Source organism: Rattus norvegicus, chromosome 5 (genome assembly GCF_036323735.1).
Source record: "Rattus norvegicus strain BN/NHsdMcwi chromosome 5, GRCr8, whole genome shotgun sequence".
NCBI lineage: Eukaryota > Metazoa > Chordata > Mammalia > Rodentia > Muridae > Rattus > Rattus norvegicus.
Genome location: NC_086023.1, coordinates 71,781,032 through 71,796,460, shown reverse-complemented (window position 1 = coordinate 71,796,460; position 15,429 = coordinate 71,781,032). Strand labels below are relative to the sequence as shown.

Below are 15,429 nucleotides of genomic sequence, written 5' to 3'. Positions count from 1 at the left end.
ACACACACACACACACACACACACACACACATACACACAATGTTTAACCGTATATTTAGTATGTATAATTTTGTTAAGTAACCTATATTTCTATTATTAATATAGTCTTTGTAATTTTGGGAAATTTGGCCAATCCATCTTCATAGTTAAACTCAAAAATATATAGAAGTAACATATTTAAAAGGAAATTAAAACTACATCCCCTTCCTTCTCTGTGTGTGTTTGGAATGGGGAGTGAGGCATGTACATGCCATGACATATATGTGAAGGTCAGAGAAGAGCTTGAAGGAACTGGTTCTACTCTGTGGTTCCCAGGGATTGATTCCAGGCAGCAAGCACTTCTACCCACTAAGACATTATGCAAGGCCCAAGTAAGAATGTTTTGTTAGGAAATGTACTCATTTACAAAAAAGCAGATAAATATTATTTACATACATGAACAATTTAATAATGTATATTTGTGCACAAAAAGCGCTTTGAATTTAATTATCAGATAGTTTGTTCTAGTTGCAGAGTGCTATGATAAATATTTTCGTGCATTTCAGATTAAATCCACACTCTCAATGAGCATTGGTGGCTAAGTAGACTAATTTGCCTTTTGAAACCACTTAGATCTTTATGCTTCTGATGATATATATTTTAGATTCATTCTTGGCTAGAAGGTTCTGAAGCCTTGGATTCCTTTTCTTTTTTAAAATTTACTTTCTGCAGGAAGTCATACATTCAGAGTATAACTCATTCTTGGCTTTTATTATTGACATCCTCCAAGTCATCACTGAGCTCTGCTGTGGTTTGAGTACCCACACACTGGTATTTGGGTTTTTTGTGCCTAAGTGTTCTGATTCTCCTAACTCTACCAACTAGGTGTTTCTCCTTCATATTCTGCTTATTTGGAGCCTGACATTTCTCAGTTCGTAGGTATGAGAGACTGTCACAATGTCCTCCAGTTTGAGATTCACCTTCTCCTTTAGATGCACATTTACAACTCTTTCTATCTGTTAAACAAGCTTGGACGCGGTGGACTGGGCTCAAAGATGCCACCCTGTAGGTTGATTCACAGCCATGAGCACTTCTTTTTGACAGCCCACAGTGCTTGCTTCTGTGACTTTCCCTCAGAGAGATATAACTCTGACCTCTGCTAATGGGTCTGACACACCAGGATTTGGATCTGGGTGTCCTAGGACTGTATTGCCTTTGGGTTTTTCTACTGTGGTGTGAACCAACTCCTACACATTGGGAGGACTGGCTGCAGCTTACCATCTTTTTTTTAGTAGAAGCCAGCATCTTATCATTTGTAATAGGGGAGTTGCTATCTTCTGAGACACAATGACAAGAATGATCCCTGTCTCTGAATTTGCTATTTATCAAGGGTCTTTCTCTGGGCAATCTTTGAAAAGCCTTTAGTGAAGATTCTTCAAGCTTCTTTTTCTCTGCTTCTTTTCTCTGATCATGTACCTGTTGGCCAGGATTCAAAACATTTGTTTCCCTTATATTGTACTTTTTGGGGGGTGCCCGATTAGAATCCACCAGTGCGCTAAAGGTGTGTGGACTTGTTTCAGGCCTCTTTAGATTCTGGACATGGCCATGAAGCAGCTTTGTGCTTTCTGACTTTTTCTCTTGATTATCATTTCTGTAACACTCTGTGTGTGACCTGCTTTCCCCGAGATTAGCCCAATTCAGTGAATTTGTAGTACAAACTACGTCTTTGAAATCATCTGATCCCCACTCATCTTTGGTCCAGACAGGGCGTTCATTTGCCGTGTTCTGATGGGTTGTTGAGATTTGGGAGTTTTTTGAGGAATGGCCCTTTGGAAAGTGTTTCAAGCCAGAGTCAGAGCTTTGCCCTGTCTTACTCCAGCTCCTCTTGGACTGTTTTATGCCTTGTTGAGATTTCATGAAGGAGAGATCCTCTGGTGGAGACAAGGCTGGAGCTGAAACAGTGTTCTTCTTTTTCACCCATGTTGAAACAGGACACTGATAGATGGCGTTGCAGTCATAGGTCTCCATGTTGTAAGATGAATAAACAAAACTGATAAACTCATGTAGAAAATGCCGAGTATATTGGAGGAGATAAGGCTCCAGTAGGTGAGTGAAAGATTCACTGTCCAAGTTAAATTTTGTCATGTGATGGAGAATGGCAGTCAGAATATTCTTCACTGTGTAGCCATAGTCTCCACAGACAGCTGTGAGTTCCCGTTTCAGCCAGGGAATCAGCCGGTGCAGGCTGCTGGGATTTCTCTTAAAATATTGAGCTGAAAAGTGTCTTTTCAGTCCAGAGCCCTGGACATATTTTACCCAGACTCCAGAATAGTACAGAGCTCTTCTAAACTTCACAACTACATGGTCTCTAAAATGGCTCAAGGACAGTGAATGTGGTGGAAGCTTCCCATGGTCTCCAAACTTTCTCAGTAGTTCTTGGATAGTCAGCTCTCTCAGTGGTCTGGTCTTCTTTGATGTCTGGCTGAGATTTTGTGTTTGAGAGAAGTCCACAGAACTTTCCTCCTCTGAAGTGAGAAACGTGAAGTCTTCCTTGTTAGCGGTCTCGAACTCGTTAGAGCAACACTGAGAAAGAAAACGTTGCATGATGGGAGAGAGTGTGGATTTCTTACTTAATCTTGAGTATGAAGAGCCATCACCTCTCTTCCTGGAAGAGAAATTCCAGTCAGACTCACTCTGACTACATTCCAAACAGCTGGGGCACTCACACTTAGATGAAAGCTCTGTGGCCATTGCTTTAACAGATTATGATCTGAGTCCTTTGTGAGAAAAAAAATAGCTTCAAATCATTTCCTCATCTTGTATGAAAAATATCTGTTAAAAATACTCAATGCATACTCATATAATATGCTCACTCTGGGATTAATGCTGGAACAAAGTTAGGAGACAATCTATCTCTCAGATTCTGGTACCATGCACAGGGAATCTAAAGCAGTGAAGATATAGGCATGCTGGGATTGTTTCTTTCTCAAGGAAGTTCTTTTCAAGTTCTGAAAGGCAAATTCAAAGAAAAGAAAAGAAACATTAGCCCTGAAAACATATTCATACAAGTAATATTATACAGCTTGAGCAAGTTGTATTTATTTATTTAGACATCCCTCTTCCTCTCCCTCGCCCCCCCCCACCAGTTAAAGCATCCTGAATTTGAAAGAGAGCAAGGAGGAGTACATGTGATGAAATAAAATGGAAATGATGTGATTATATTATAATCTCAGAAAATACTTTAAAAAAAATCTTAAGCATCGCTTTTTAAGTTCCCCTGAGCCCGGGCTGCGCTCCTCTAACTGGGACTTTGAGTCGCAGTTATTTCTGGTGTTGGCATGGCTCCAAGAAGGCCCAGACTCACTCTGTGCTGCCCCACACATAGAGAAGGAGAATGAGCGAGTCGGTCTAAGTCCAGCCTGCCCCTGGCCTTCAAGCTGAAGCAAGGTCAGGGCAGGCCACACAAGCAGCCTTCGAAGGAGCCCAGTAAAGTGCCAACTTGGAAGAGCCCTCAGGGCCTACCAAAAGGAAGCAAGAAGAAGGGCTCAGCCAAGACGTGGAGTTAACACAACTCCAGGGAGGAAACCAAGGGTCAAACCCAAGAAACTGGAGGAGGAGGAGGAAGAGGAGGGCATCTCTCAGGAGTCCTCGTGGGAGGAGCAGTGACTACTTGGAGTGTTGCCTGCTCCTTGGCCACAGAGGAGCAGCCTTCCCCTGCACTGGAAGCCCTGCTCCCAGGCCCCTCCCCGCTCCCATTGCACACTACTGCACCAGGCACCAGCTGCAGGCTCTGTGGCAGGCACCCACGGGAACAGGGTTTGGCTCAGTCCCTGTGCACCCCTCCCCAACACATCTCCTCCCTCCTGACAAAGTTAACTTACCATCTAGCTACAGCCCAGCCTGCTTGCTCACCTCTCTCAGAGCCCTCACTTTTAGCTGGAGCTTTGTTTTGTGGGTCCCTTCTGTCCTGCTGTTCCTGGCTTCCCTGTGGAGGATCCTGGGAGCATTCTGTGGCCTTAAGGGGCCACAGTGCCACCTCACTCCGACAAGCCCCAATGGCTGACCGGGCAACAGTGGTGTGGTCAGTGCAGGGGATGCTTCGGTCCCAGCATGTCCCCCACCAAAGTGTCACCAGGTGGGTTTCTCAGTCCCTCCTGCCCCATCCTACCGAGAATCCTGCACCAGATTGGCTGAGCCCCTTGGTTGGGCAACAGGAAGTAGGATGATGTTGGCTCCACCCACTTTGCTGCTCTCACCTGGGAAGAGACAGATGAATGAGGTCCTAGATTGCTTCCACCTAAGGCAGACCAGCAACAACATGCTCCTCCTCCACTACACTGTTCCTCCAGCAGGGCACCAAGGAGTTAACCTTGCTCCCCTCTCCTTTTGCTCCTCCCTGCCCCCCTCAGATTCTGGTTCCATCTTTTTCTCTGTCACAAACTACCTCTGGGCACTTGTGTTTGGTTTGCTTGTTTGTTTGTTGTTGTTGTTGTTGTTGTTGTTCAATGTTCATTCTTAGACACCCACCATTGCTGTTGCTACCAGCGCCAGATGTTCATCCTCCTGATTTTGCCTACACCCCCCCACACACACTACACTCTAGGGGAAGCAGGGCTGGGGTGCAGCTGCAGGCTGGTTACCTACACCACACTAGGGAAGATGGAGCATCCGCCCCGTGGATGCTGCAGCAGAGTGAGTATGGGGACCACTTTGATGGGAAAAGGATATAGGACCACCTCCCTTTGTTCTGTGGGGGAGGAGTAGCCAGTATCTGTCCCAGCCTGGGGCTTCCACTCTGGTTTCCTATTTACAGTTACTTGAAATATATATATATAAATTAAGCATCATATTCTTTGACCTGACAATTCTAACTATAAGGTTTTAATTTAGATGTACAACAAAGTAAAACATATTGACAGTTTTAAGGTAGTAAAAACTGAAAATAACCTAAACGTACATCAGTGAGAGATGTGTTGAATGAATGATGCTCTGCTCGTTGTATTTTAATATTAGGCATCTACTCAAGTGAAGTGAAGAGATTCTTACCAAGGGAAGTAGATGGCTGAATACATTAACTTAAGTACAGAAATATGGAATATTTTGTAAACTCTTGGACAGTCAGACATCGTGGCTCACACTTGTTATGCTAGCACTAGGGAGGTTGAAGGGGAAGAATGTTGAGTTCTATGGAACCCAGCTTGGGTTCTTAGTGATTATTTGATTCTAGTGCTATTAACTAGGTGCAATTAGAAGCAATGCATTTACCCTAGAAATAACAAATTATACCTGTATTATATACATTTACATGGATGATTATAAGAAAAATTACCAAAGTAAAATATCTAAAAGCATACTGGGATCCAGAGAAGGACAGAAACACTGGTTAATGCCTACATCTGGTGCTCTCTATCTTCAGTTCTATTAGTCAGAACTGACAGCTACAAATGACAGGGGTCAAAAAATAGACGATGTTATAGGTTAAACATTCAACACAAGACACCTTCCTCAGTCTGTGTATACAAGTGTTGGTATCTTAAAAAAGATTAGTTTTAAAATGTTACCCCAAGGTGTCAGCATAACAATTTATGACTAGAAATAAGTCAACACATTTGTACATTAACATCAAGTGATGTGTCTCTGAAAGTCATTATAAGACTATTAATTTCCATGTTACAGTGACTCTAGTACAGATAAAGGCAAACAAATTCTCTCAGGAGCTCAGAATAGAAAATCAAGTCTCGTGAGAAATTTCCCACAAATGAATTCATAACTAAAAATCAGTAACAAGCTTCCTGGTTGCTGCCGCCACAGAGAGCCCATGGGCAGCACCTCTCGAGCAAACTTGAGCCCCGGGACCACAGGTAAGACCAACTTGTCTGTTGCAAGAAAGCTGCCTGGTGAAATCGGGACACACAGAGGCAGAATTCCTCTAGGACCGGGCACGTCCTGTGTTTACCAGAAGTCCCACACCCGTGGATCCCGGCCAGCAGCAGCTCTCTGCTCCCAAACCCCGTGGGAAAGAGACCTCACCGCCTGGTCAGGTGGGCACTCCTGAGGCTGCAGAGCGGAAGAGACCACCAACACTGCCCACCCCTGCCCACATCCCTGGCCCAAGAGGAAACTGTATAAGGCCTCTGGGCTCCCGTGGGGGAGGGCCCAGGAGCGGCAGGACCTCTGCCTGAGACACCGCTGGAACCTGAAGGAAACAGACTGGATAAACAGTTCTCTGCACCCAAATCCCGTGGGAGGGAGAGCTAAACCTTCAGAGAGGCAGACAAGCCTGGGAAACCAGAAGACACTGCTCTCTGCACACACATCTCGGACGCCAGAGGAAAACACCAAAGGCCATCTGGAACCCTGGTGCACTGAAGCTCCCAGAAGGGGCGGCACAGGTCTTCCTGGTTGCTGCCACCGCAAAGAGCCCGTGGGCAGCACCCCGCGAGCGAACATGAGCCTCGGGACCACAGGTAAGACCAACTTGTATGCTGCAAGTGACCTGCCTGGTGAACTCAAGACACAGGCCCACAGGAACAGCTGAAGACCTGTACAGAGGAAAAACTACACGCACGAAAGCAGAACATTCTGTCCCCATAACTGGCTGAAAGAAAACAGTAAAACAGGTCTACAGCACTCCTGACACACAGGCTTATAGGGACAGTCTAGCCACTGTCAGAAATAGCAGAACAAAATAACACTAGAGATAATCTGATGGCGAGAGGCAAGCACAGGAACCCAAGCAACAGAAACCAAGACTACATGGTATCATCGGAGCCCAATTCTCCCACCAAAACAAACATGGAATGTCCAAACACACCAGAAAAGCAAGATCTAGTTTCAAAATCATATTTGATCATGATGCTGGAGGACTTCAAGAAAGACGGGAAGAACTCCCTTAGAGAAACACAGGAAAACATTAATAAACATGTAGAAGCCTACAGAGAGGAATCGCAAAAATGCCTGAAAGAATTCCAGGAAAACATAAATTAACAAGTAGAAGCCTATAGAGAGGAGTCACAAAAATCCCTGAAAGAATTCCAGGAAAACACAATCAAACAGTTGAAGGAATTAAAAATGGAAATAGAAGCAATCAAGAAAGAACACATGGAAACAACCCTGGATATAGAAAACCAAAAGAAGAGACAAGGAGCTGTACATACAAGCTTTACCAACAGAATACAAGAGATGGAAGAGAGAATCTCAGGAGCAGAAGATTCCATAGAAATCATTGACTCAACTGTCAAAGATAATGTAAAGCAGAAAAAGCTACTGGTCCAAAACATACAGGAAATCCAGGACTCAATGAGAAGATCAAACCTAAGGATAATAAGTATAGAAGAGAGTGAAGATTCCCAGCTCAAAGGACCAGTAAATATCTTCAACAAAATCATAGAAGAAAACTTCCCTAACCTAAAAAAAGAGATACCCATAGGCATACAAGAAGCCTACAGAACTCCAAATAGATTGGACCAGAAAAGAAACACCTCCCGTCACATAATAGTCAAAACACCAAACGCACAAAATAAAGAAAGAATATTAAAAGCAGTAAGGGAAAAAGGTCAAGTAACATATAAAGGCAGACCTATCAGAATCACACCAGACTTCTCGCCAGAAACTATGAAGGCCAGAAGATCCTGGACTGATGTCATACAGACCCTAAAGGAACACAAATGCCAGCCCAGGTTACTGTATCCTGCAAAACTCTCAATTAACATAGATGGAGAAACCAAGATATTCCATGACAAAACCAAATTTACACAATATCTTTCTACAAATCCAGCACTACAAAGGATAATAAATGGTAAAGCCCAACATAAGGAGGCAAGCTATACCCTAGAAGAAGCTAGAAACTAATCGTCTTGGCAACAAAACAAAGAGAATGAAAGCACACAAACATAACCTCACATCCAAATATGAATATAACGGGAAGCAATAATCACTATTCCTTAATATCTCTCAACATCAATGGCCTCAACTCCCAAATAAAAAGACATAGATTAACAAACTGGATATGCAACGAGGACCCTGCATTCTGCTGCCTACAGGAAACACACCTCAGAGACAAAGACAGACACTACCTCAGAGTGAAAGGCTGGAAAACAACTTTCCAAGCAAATGGTCAGAAGAACAAGCTGGAGTAGCCATTCTAATATCAAATAAAATCAATTTCCAACTAAAAGTCATCAAAAAAGATAAGGAAGGTCACTTCATATTCATCAAAGGAAAAATCCACCAAGATGAACTCTCAATCCTAAATATCTATGCCCCAAATACAAGGGCACCTACATACGTAAAAGAAACCTTACTAAAGCTCAAAACACACATTGCACCTCACACAATAATAGTGGGAGATTTCAACACCCCACTCTCATCAATGGACAGATCATGGAAACAGAAATTAAACAGTGATGTCGACAGACTAAGAGAAGTCATGAGCCAAATGGACTTAACAGATATTTATAGAACATTCTATCCTAAAGCAAAAGGATATACCTTCTTCTCAGCTCCTCATGGTACTTTCTCCAAAATTGACCATACAATTGGTCAAAAAACGGGCCTCAACAGGTACAGAACGATAGAAATAATCCCATGCGTGCTATCGGACCACCACGGCCTAAAGTTGGTCTTCAATAACAATAAGGGAAGAATGCCCACATATACGTGGAAATTGAACAATGCTCTACTCAATGACAACCTGGTCAAGGAAGAAATAAAGAAAGAAATTAAAAACTTTTTAGAATTTAATGAAAATGAAGGTAAAACATACCCAAACTTATGGGACACAATGAAAGCTGTGCTAAGAGGAAAACTCATAGCGCTGAGTGCCTGCAGAAAGAAAAAGGAAAGAGCATATGTCAGCAGCTTGACAGCACACCTAAAAGCTCTAGAACAAAGAGAAGCAAATACACCCAGGAGGAGTAGAAGGCAGGAAATAATCAAACTCAGAGCTGAAATCAACCAAGTAGAAACAAAAAGGACCATAGAAAGAATCAACAGAACCAAAAGTTGGTTCTTTGAGAAAATCAACAAGATAGATAAACCCTTAGACAGACTAACGAGAGGACACAGAGAGTGCGTCCAAATTAACAAAATCAGAAATGAAAAGGGAGACATAACTACAGATTCAGAGGAAATTCAAAAAATCATCAGATCTTACTATAAAAACCTATATTCAACAAAACTTGAAAATCTTCAGGAAATGGACAATTTCCTAGACAAATATCAGGTACCGAAGTTAAATCAGGAACAGATAAACCAGTTAAACAACCCCATAACTCCTAAGGAAATAGAAGCAGTCATTAAAGGTCTCCCAACCAAAAAGAGCCCAGGTCCAGACGGGTTTAGTGCAGAATTCTATCAAACCTTCATAGAAGACCTCATACCAATATTATCCAAACTATTCCACAAAATTGAAACAGATGGAGCCCTACCGAATTCCTTCTACGAAGCCACAATTACTCTTATTCCTAAACCACACAAAGACACAACAAAGAAAGAGAACTTCAGACCAATTTCCCTTATGAATATCGACGCAAAAATACTCAATAAAATTCTGGCAAACCGAATTCAAGAGCACATCAAAACAATCATCCACCATGATCAAGTATGCTTCATCCCAGGCATGCAGGGATGGTTTAATATACGGAAAACCATCAACGTGATCCATTATATAAACAAACTGAAAGAACAGAACCACATGATCATTTCATCAGATGCTGAGAAAGCATTTGACAAAATTCAACACCCCTTCATGATAAAAGTCCTGGAAAGAATAGGAATTCAAGGCCCATACCTAAACATAGTAAAAGCCATATACAGCAAACCAGTTGCTAACATTAAACCAAATGGAGAGAGACTTGAAGCAATCCCACTAAAATCAGGGACTAGACAAGGCTGCCCACTCTATCCCTACTTATTCAATATAGTTCTTGAAGTTCTAGCCAGAGCAATCAGACAACAAAAGGAGATCAAGGGAATACAGATCGGAAAAGAAGAGGTCAAAATATCACTATTTGCAGATGACATGATAGTATATTTAAGTGATCCCAAAAGTTCCACCAGAGAACTACTAAAGCTGATAAACAACTTCAGCAAAGTGGCTGGGTATAAAATTAACTCAAATAAATCAGTTGCCTTCCTCTATACAAAAGAGAAACAAGCCGAGAAAGAAATTAGGGAAACGACACCCTTCATAATAGACCCAAATAATATAAAGTACCTCGGTGTGACTTTAACCAAGCAAGTAAAAGATCTGTACAATAAGAACTTCAAGACACTGAAGAAAGAAATTGAAGAAGACCTCAGAAGATGGAAAGATCTCCCATGCTCATGGATTGGCAGGATTAATATAGTAAAAATGGCCATTTTACCAAAAGCGATCTACAGATTCAATGCAATCCCCATCAAAATACCAATCCAATTCTTCAAAGAGTTAGACAGAACAATTTGCAAATTCATCTGGAATAACAAAAAACCCAGGATAGCTCAAGCTATCCTCAACAATAAAAGGACTTCAGGGGGAATCACTATCCCTGAACTCAAGCATTATTACAAAGCAATAGTGATAAAAACTGCATGGTATTGGTACAGAGACAGACAGATAGACCAATGGAATAGAATTGAAGACCCAGAAATGAACCCACACACCTATGGTCACTTGATTTTTGACAAAGGATCCAAAACCATCCAATGGAAAAAAGATAGCATTTTCTGCAAATGGTGCTGGTTCAACTGGAGGTCAACATGTAGAAGAATGCAGATTGATCCATCCTTATCACCCTGTACAAAGCTTAAGTCCAAGTGGATCAAGGACCTCCACATCAAACCAGACACACTCAAACTAATAGAAGAAAAACTAGGGAAGCATCTGGAACACATGGGCAATGAAAAAAATTTCCTGAACAAAACACCAATGGCTTATGCTCTAAGATAAGAATTGACAAATGGGATCTCATAAAACTGCAAAGCTTCTGTAAGGCAAAGGACACTGTGGTTAGGACAAAACGGCAACCAACAGATTGGGAAAAGATCTTTACCAATCCTACAACAGATAGAGGCCTTATATCCAAAATATACAAAGAACTCAAGAAGTTAGACCGCAGGGAAACAAATTACCCTATTAAAAATGGGGTTCAGAGCTAAACAAAGAATTCACAGCTGAGGAATGCCGAATGGCTGAGAAACGCCGAATGGCTGAGAAACACCTAAAGAAATGTTCAACATCTTTAGTCATAAGGGAAATGCAAATCAAAACAACCCTGAGATTTCACCTCACACCAATGAGAATGGCTAAGATCAAAAACTCAGGGGACAGCAGATGCTGGCGAGGATGTGGAGAAAGAGGAACACTCCTCCATTGTTGGTGGGATTGCAGACTGGTAAAACCATTCTGGAAATCAGTCTGGAGGTTCCTCAGAAAATTGGACATTGAACTGCCTGAGGATCCAGCTATACCTCTCTTGGGCATATACCCAAAAGATGCCTCAACATATAAAAGAGACACGTGCTCCACTATGTTCATTGCAGCCTTATTTATAATAGCCAGAAACTGGAAAGAACCCAGATGCCCTTCAACAGAGGAATGGATACAGAAAATGTGGTACATCTACACAATGGAATATTACTCAGCTATCAAAAACAACGAGTTTATGAAATTCGTAGGCAAATGGTTGGAACTGGAAAATATCATCCTGAGTGAGCTAACCCAATCACAGAAAGACATACATGGTATGCACTCATTGATAAGTGGCTATTAGCCCAAATGCTTGAATTACCCTAGATCCCTAGAACAAACGAAACTCAAGACGGATGATCAAAATGTGAATGCTTCACTCCTTCTTTAAATGAGGAAAAAGAATACCCTTGGCAGGGAAGGGAGAGGCAAAGATTAAAACAGAGACTGAAGGAATTCCCATTCAGAGCCTGCCCCACATGTGGCCCATACATATACAGCCACCCAATTAGACAAGATGGATGAAGCAAAGAAGTGCAGACCGACAGGAGCCGGATGTAGATCGCTCCTGAGAGACACAGCCAGAATACAGCAAATACAGAGGCGAATGCCAGCAGCAAACCACTGAACTGAGAATAGGACCCCCGTTGAAGGAATCAGAGAAAGAACTGGAAGAGCTTGAAGGGGCTCGAGACCCCAAAAGTACAACAATGTCAAGCAACCAGAGCTTCCAGGGACTAAGCCACTACCTAAAGACTATACATGGACTGACCCTGGACTCTGACCCCATAGGTAGCAATGAATATCCTAGTAAGAGCACCAGTGGAAGGGGAAGCCCTGGGTCCTGCTAAGACTGAACCCCCAGTGAACTAGACTATGGGGGCAGGGCGGCAATGGGGGGAGGGTTGGGAGGGGAACACCCATAAGCAAGGGGAGGGGGGGAGGGGGATGTTTGCCCGGAAACCGGGAAAGGGAATAACACTTGAAATGTATATAAGAAATACTCAAGTTAATTAAAAAAATAAAATAAAATGTATAAAAAAACAGGATAAACACATAATAGAGTTCAAAGTATCAAACAGGCTCTTTCTTTAATGATATTGTTGTCAAGAATAAAACTACATATAATTTATTTACAGCAGAAAAAAAATCAGTAACAAACTTGGTGGTACAATACTGCAATCCTTGATACATGAAAGGCTGAGGAAAGAGGAGCACATGGTAAAGGCTGGCCTGGGCTACAGAGGGGTTCAAGGCAATGCAGGGCAACTTAGCTGAGATCATGTCCCCAAATACATGAGTACTAGTATTCATAGAGCATGTAATAGCATGTGTGAAGATCTTGCTTCAACTACTGGTATCACCAAAGACAAAGAGTAGCAGCAATTCCTCCAGCAACAAGCAAGAAATGGACTGTCTTAAAAATAAGCCTACAGGAAAAAATATAGCCAACAATCCTGGCTCCCAAGATAATCAGAAAATGTATGAACTAGATGGACTACAAGAGATAAAATGATTTGCGAATGTGTGTGTGTGTGTGTGTGTCTGTGTGTGTGTGTGTACAAAAGGATATGAAACACAGTCAAATAAGATTAAAAGAAGATAACATCGAAAATTTAGATGGACCAAACAATATAAGCACAGCTAAAGAGAGTTATTGCCACAGCACAGTAGAACTCTGAACCCATTACTCAGACTGTACCAAGAGAGGCAGAAAAGACTAACTGGACGATGAAGAGAAAGCAAACAAAATGAGAAGGTTTAAGATGGAAATGAGGAAAGGCAGTTGTGGAAGAAATAAGGGCTTAGAATTTTAATAACATCCAACTATAGCCAATAAAAAGAAACCCAGATCAAAATAAACCAAAGTGAAACTGCAGTACATGAAACACAAGGTGTCTTTTCAATTGTCACTAAAAATGATGAGGATATCTTCAAACTGTTTAAAGAAAATACCATTTCTGGAATTACATAGTCACTAGACTTGCCCTTCACAAAGAAGATCAAAATTTTATAGGATTTAAGAGAGAAACATTTGGGGAAACTAAAACTCCAAAAATTCAAACACCAGCACCCTCTCAAAAAGAATGTGTGGAAGTATAGTCTGTAAGGAAAAATACTTGAGGAAAACAAATAGCAGTTGGAAGACAGAGTGGGAAGGAAGCATGGTAGGCATGGATCCATATAAAAAAGCAGTGTGTAGAACAGCATTTAGGAGTTAAGACGACAACAAAACACCTATCCACCATGGCCATCGACCTCATGGACAAATGCTCCATGTGTAACTGCTAAAGGAAGCCAGTATATAATCCCATGGCAGACTTCCACCTTTGAAGAATCTGTCCTAAAAGACCTAAATTAAAGCGAACTTGTCCATACCATAATGTGGTCACTGAAGATGAATTTCAGAAATTAGCTCAATGTTCTAGACACAATTCATTATACTGCTTCCTCACCATTTCCTCATCCTTTTCATCTTGAAAAGGAAAATGGCACGTATTGCATCCCTCAGTAAATGAACAAGTAAATGAATTCAGCTGTACCTTAGCTGCTGGATTCATTTGTTTATACTGACTAATCTGTTCTGTTTACCCTAGAGACGGAATTCAGAACTCAGGGCAGTTCTATCTCAGGCTGAAGTTACAGGGGAAGTGTCATGAAGCTTGGCGTCTTGCATTTTGCAGCAGCAAGTGATGTTAAGATGCAAAGGTGAATAGGACGTGATTCAGACCCATGATTTAGAGGAGATTCAAACTCTTTAATCTTCTAGTAGATCAAAAGCCAAACTCCAGCAAGAAGCCTGACTCAGAAGATAGTAAACACCAAATGTAATGCAGTCTTTCCTAATGAATGAATGCTCCTCCCCCCCAAATAATATGCAAGTGTATAGATTTAAATTATTTAATCACAAACTTGTCATTTTCCCTTTAAATGATACTTATGAATAAACAGTTTAATATGTACATAAGGTGGAGTTACTCACATCTTGGCTGTGAGGCACCATTTTGGGACCAAAATGATTTTAAACATTTTTTTCCTTATTTTTTTTTACTCATTCACGTCTAAATAGTAGTTAGCAGACCACACCATTGAAAGGTTATTCTTTATTGTTGTTGCTACTCTGTTGTGATGTAGACTTTTAGCTTGGTTGTAATTGTCCAGGTCACTCAGGTACTCAGGCCTCAGACGAAACACCTAAGACTGAAGGGCATTTGGGAGGAATCTGAGAAAGGTTTTGGCATCCAATAGCTATTTAATAGAACAGTTGTCTTAAGTTTAAGTTACTTAGAGAGAGGATTTTATACAATACACTGTATCATCACCTCGTGTGTGTGTGTGTGTGTGTGTGTGTGTGTGTGTGTGTGTATGAGAGAGAGAGAGAGAGAGAGAGAGAAAGAGAGAGACAGAGACACACACACACACACACACAGAGAGAGAGAGAGAGAGAGAGAGAGAGAGAGAGAGAGAGAGAGAGAGAGAGAGAGGAGAGAGGCTGTGTACAGAGATCATAAAAGAACTTTCTGAAAGAGTGATTTTGTTTTCTCCTCAGACCTTGCTGAGGCATGATCTCTTTTGCTATTTCTGCCACGCACATAATACTATGTCGGTTGGCCCATGAGCTTTGGGATGATTCTTCAGTCTTTTCCAGTCTTACCATACAATGCTGAAATTACAATTTTGTACAACCACATCCAGATTTCTTGCATGGGTTTTGGAGATGGGACACAAAGAATCAGGCTTGCAAAACAAGCCCTTCTACCCACTTAATCATCAGCCTAGCCTTTCTTTTTTTAAAGTGCATGTTATATACTTTTGTAACTTCAGATAAGCAGAAGGTTTGAAAGTTTGCAACTGTAGAACAATACATACTACCAGTCTTATTGGAGGGAAGTAAAAGGGAGATGTGTTGTTCTATTGCTAGTCTCCTACTCCCTGAGCTTTGTGACATGATAATATAATGGCTCAGATGAGATGTTAGATAGTAAAAGTTAACTTATTTC

The 15,429-nt window shown here is 41.6% G+C and overlaps 2 protein-coding genes across 2 annotated transcripts in view; one reads left to right on the top strand and one right to left on the bottom strand.

The window, feature by feature from the left end:
• Window positions 1–15,429, top strand: part of LOC134478972 (large ribosomal subunit protein eL29-like) — a 520,011-nt gene that overhangs the window by 199,816 nt on the left and 304,766 nt on the right. The window lies entirely within an intron of this gene.
• On the bottom strand, window positions 428–2,987 carry Toporsl (topoisomerase I binding, arginine/serine-rich like). Its single transcript, NM_001346301.1, has one exon. The coding sequence runs from the start codon at window positions 2,728–2,730 to the stop codon at window positions 736–738; it is 1,995 nt and encodes a 664-aa protein (NP_001333230.1). The 5' UTR covers window positions 2,731–2,987; the 3' UTR covers window positions 428–735.

Bases quoted from the DNA above. Each gene is read 5' to 3' on its own strand.
- Toporsl (NM_001346301.1), bottom strand. From the start codon at position 2,730: ATGGCCACAGAGCTTTCATCTAAGTGTGAGTGCCCCAGCTGTTTGGAA.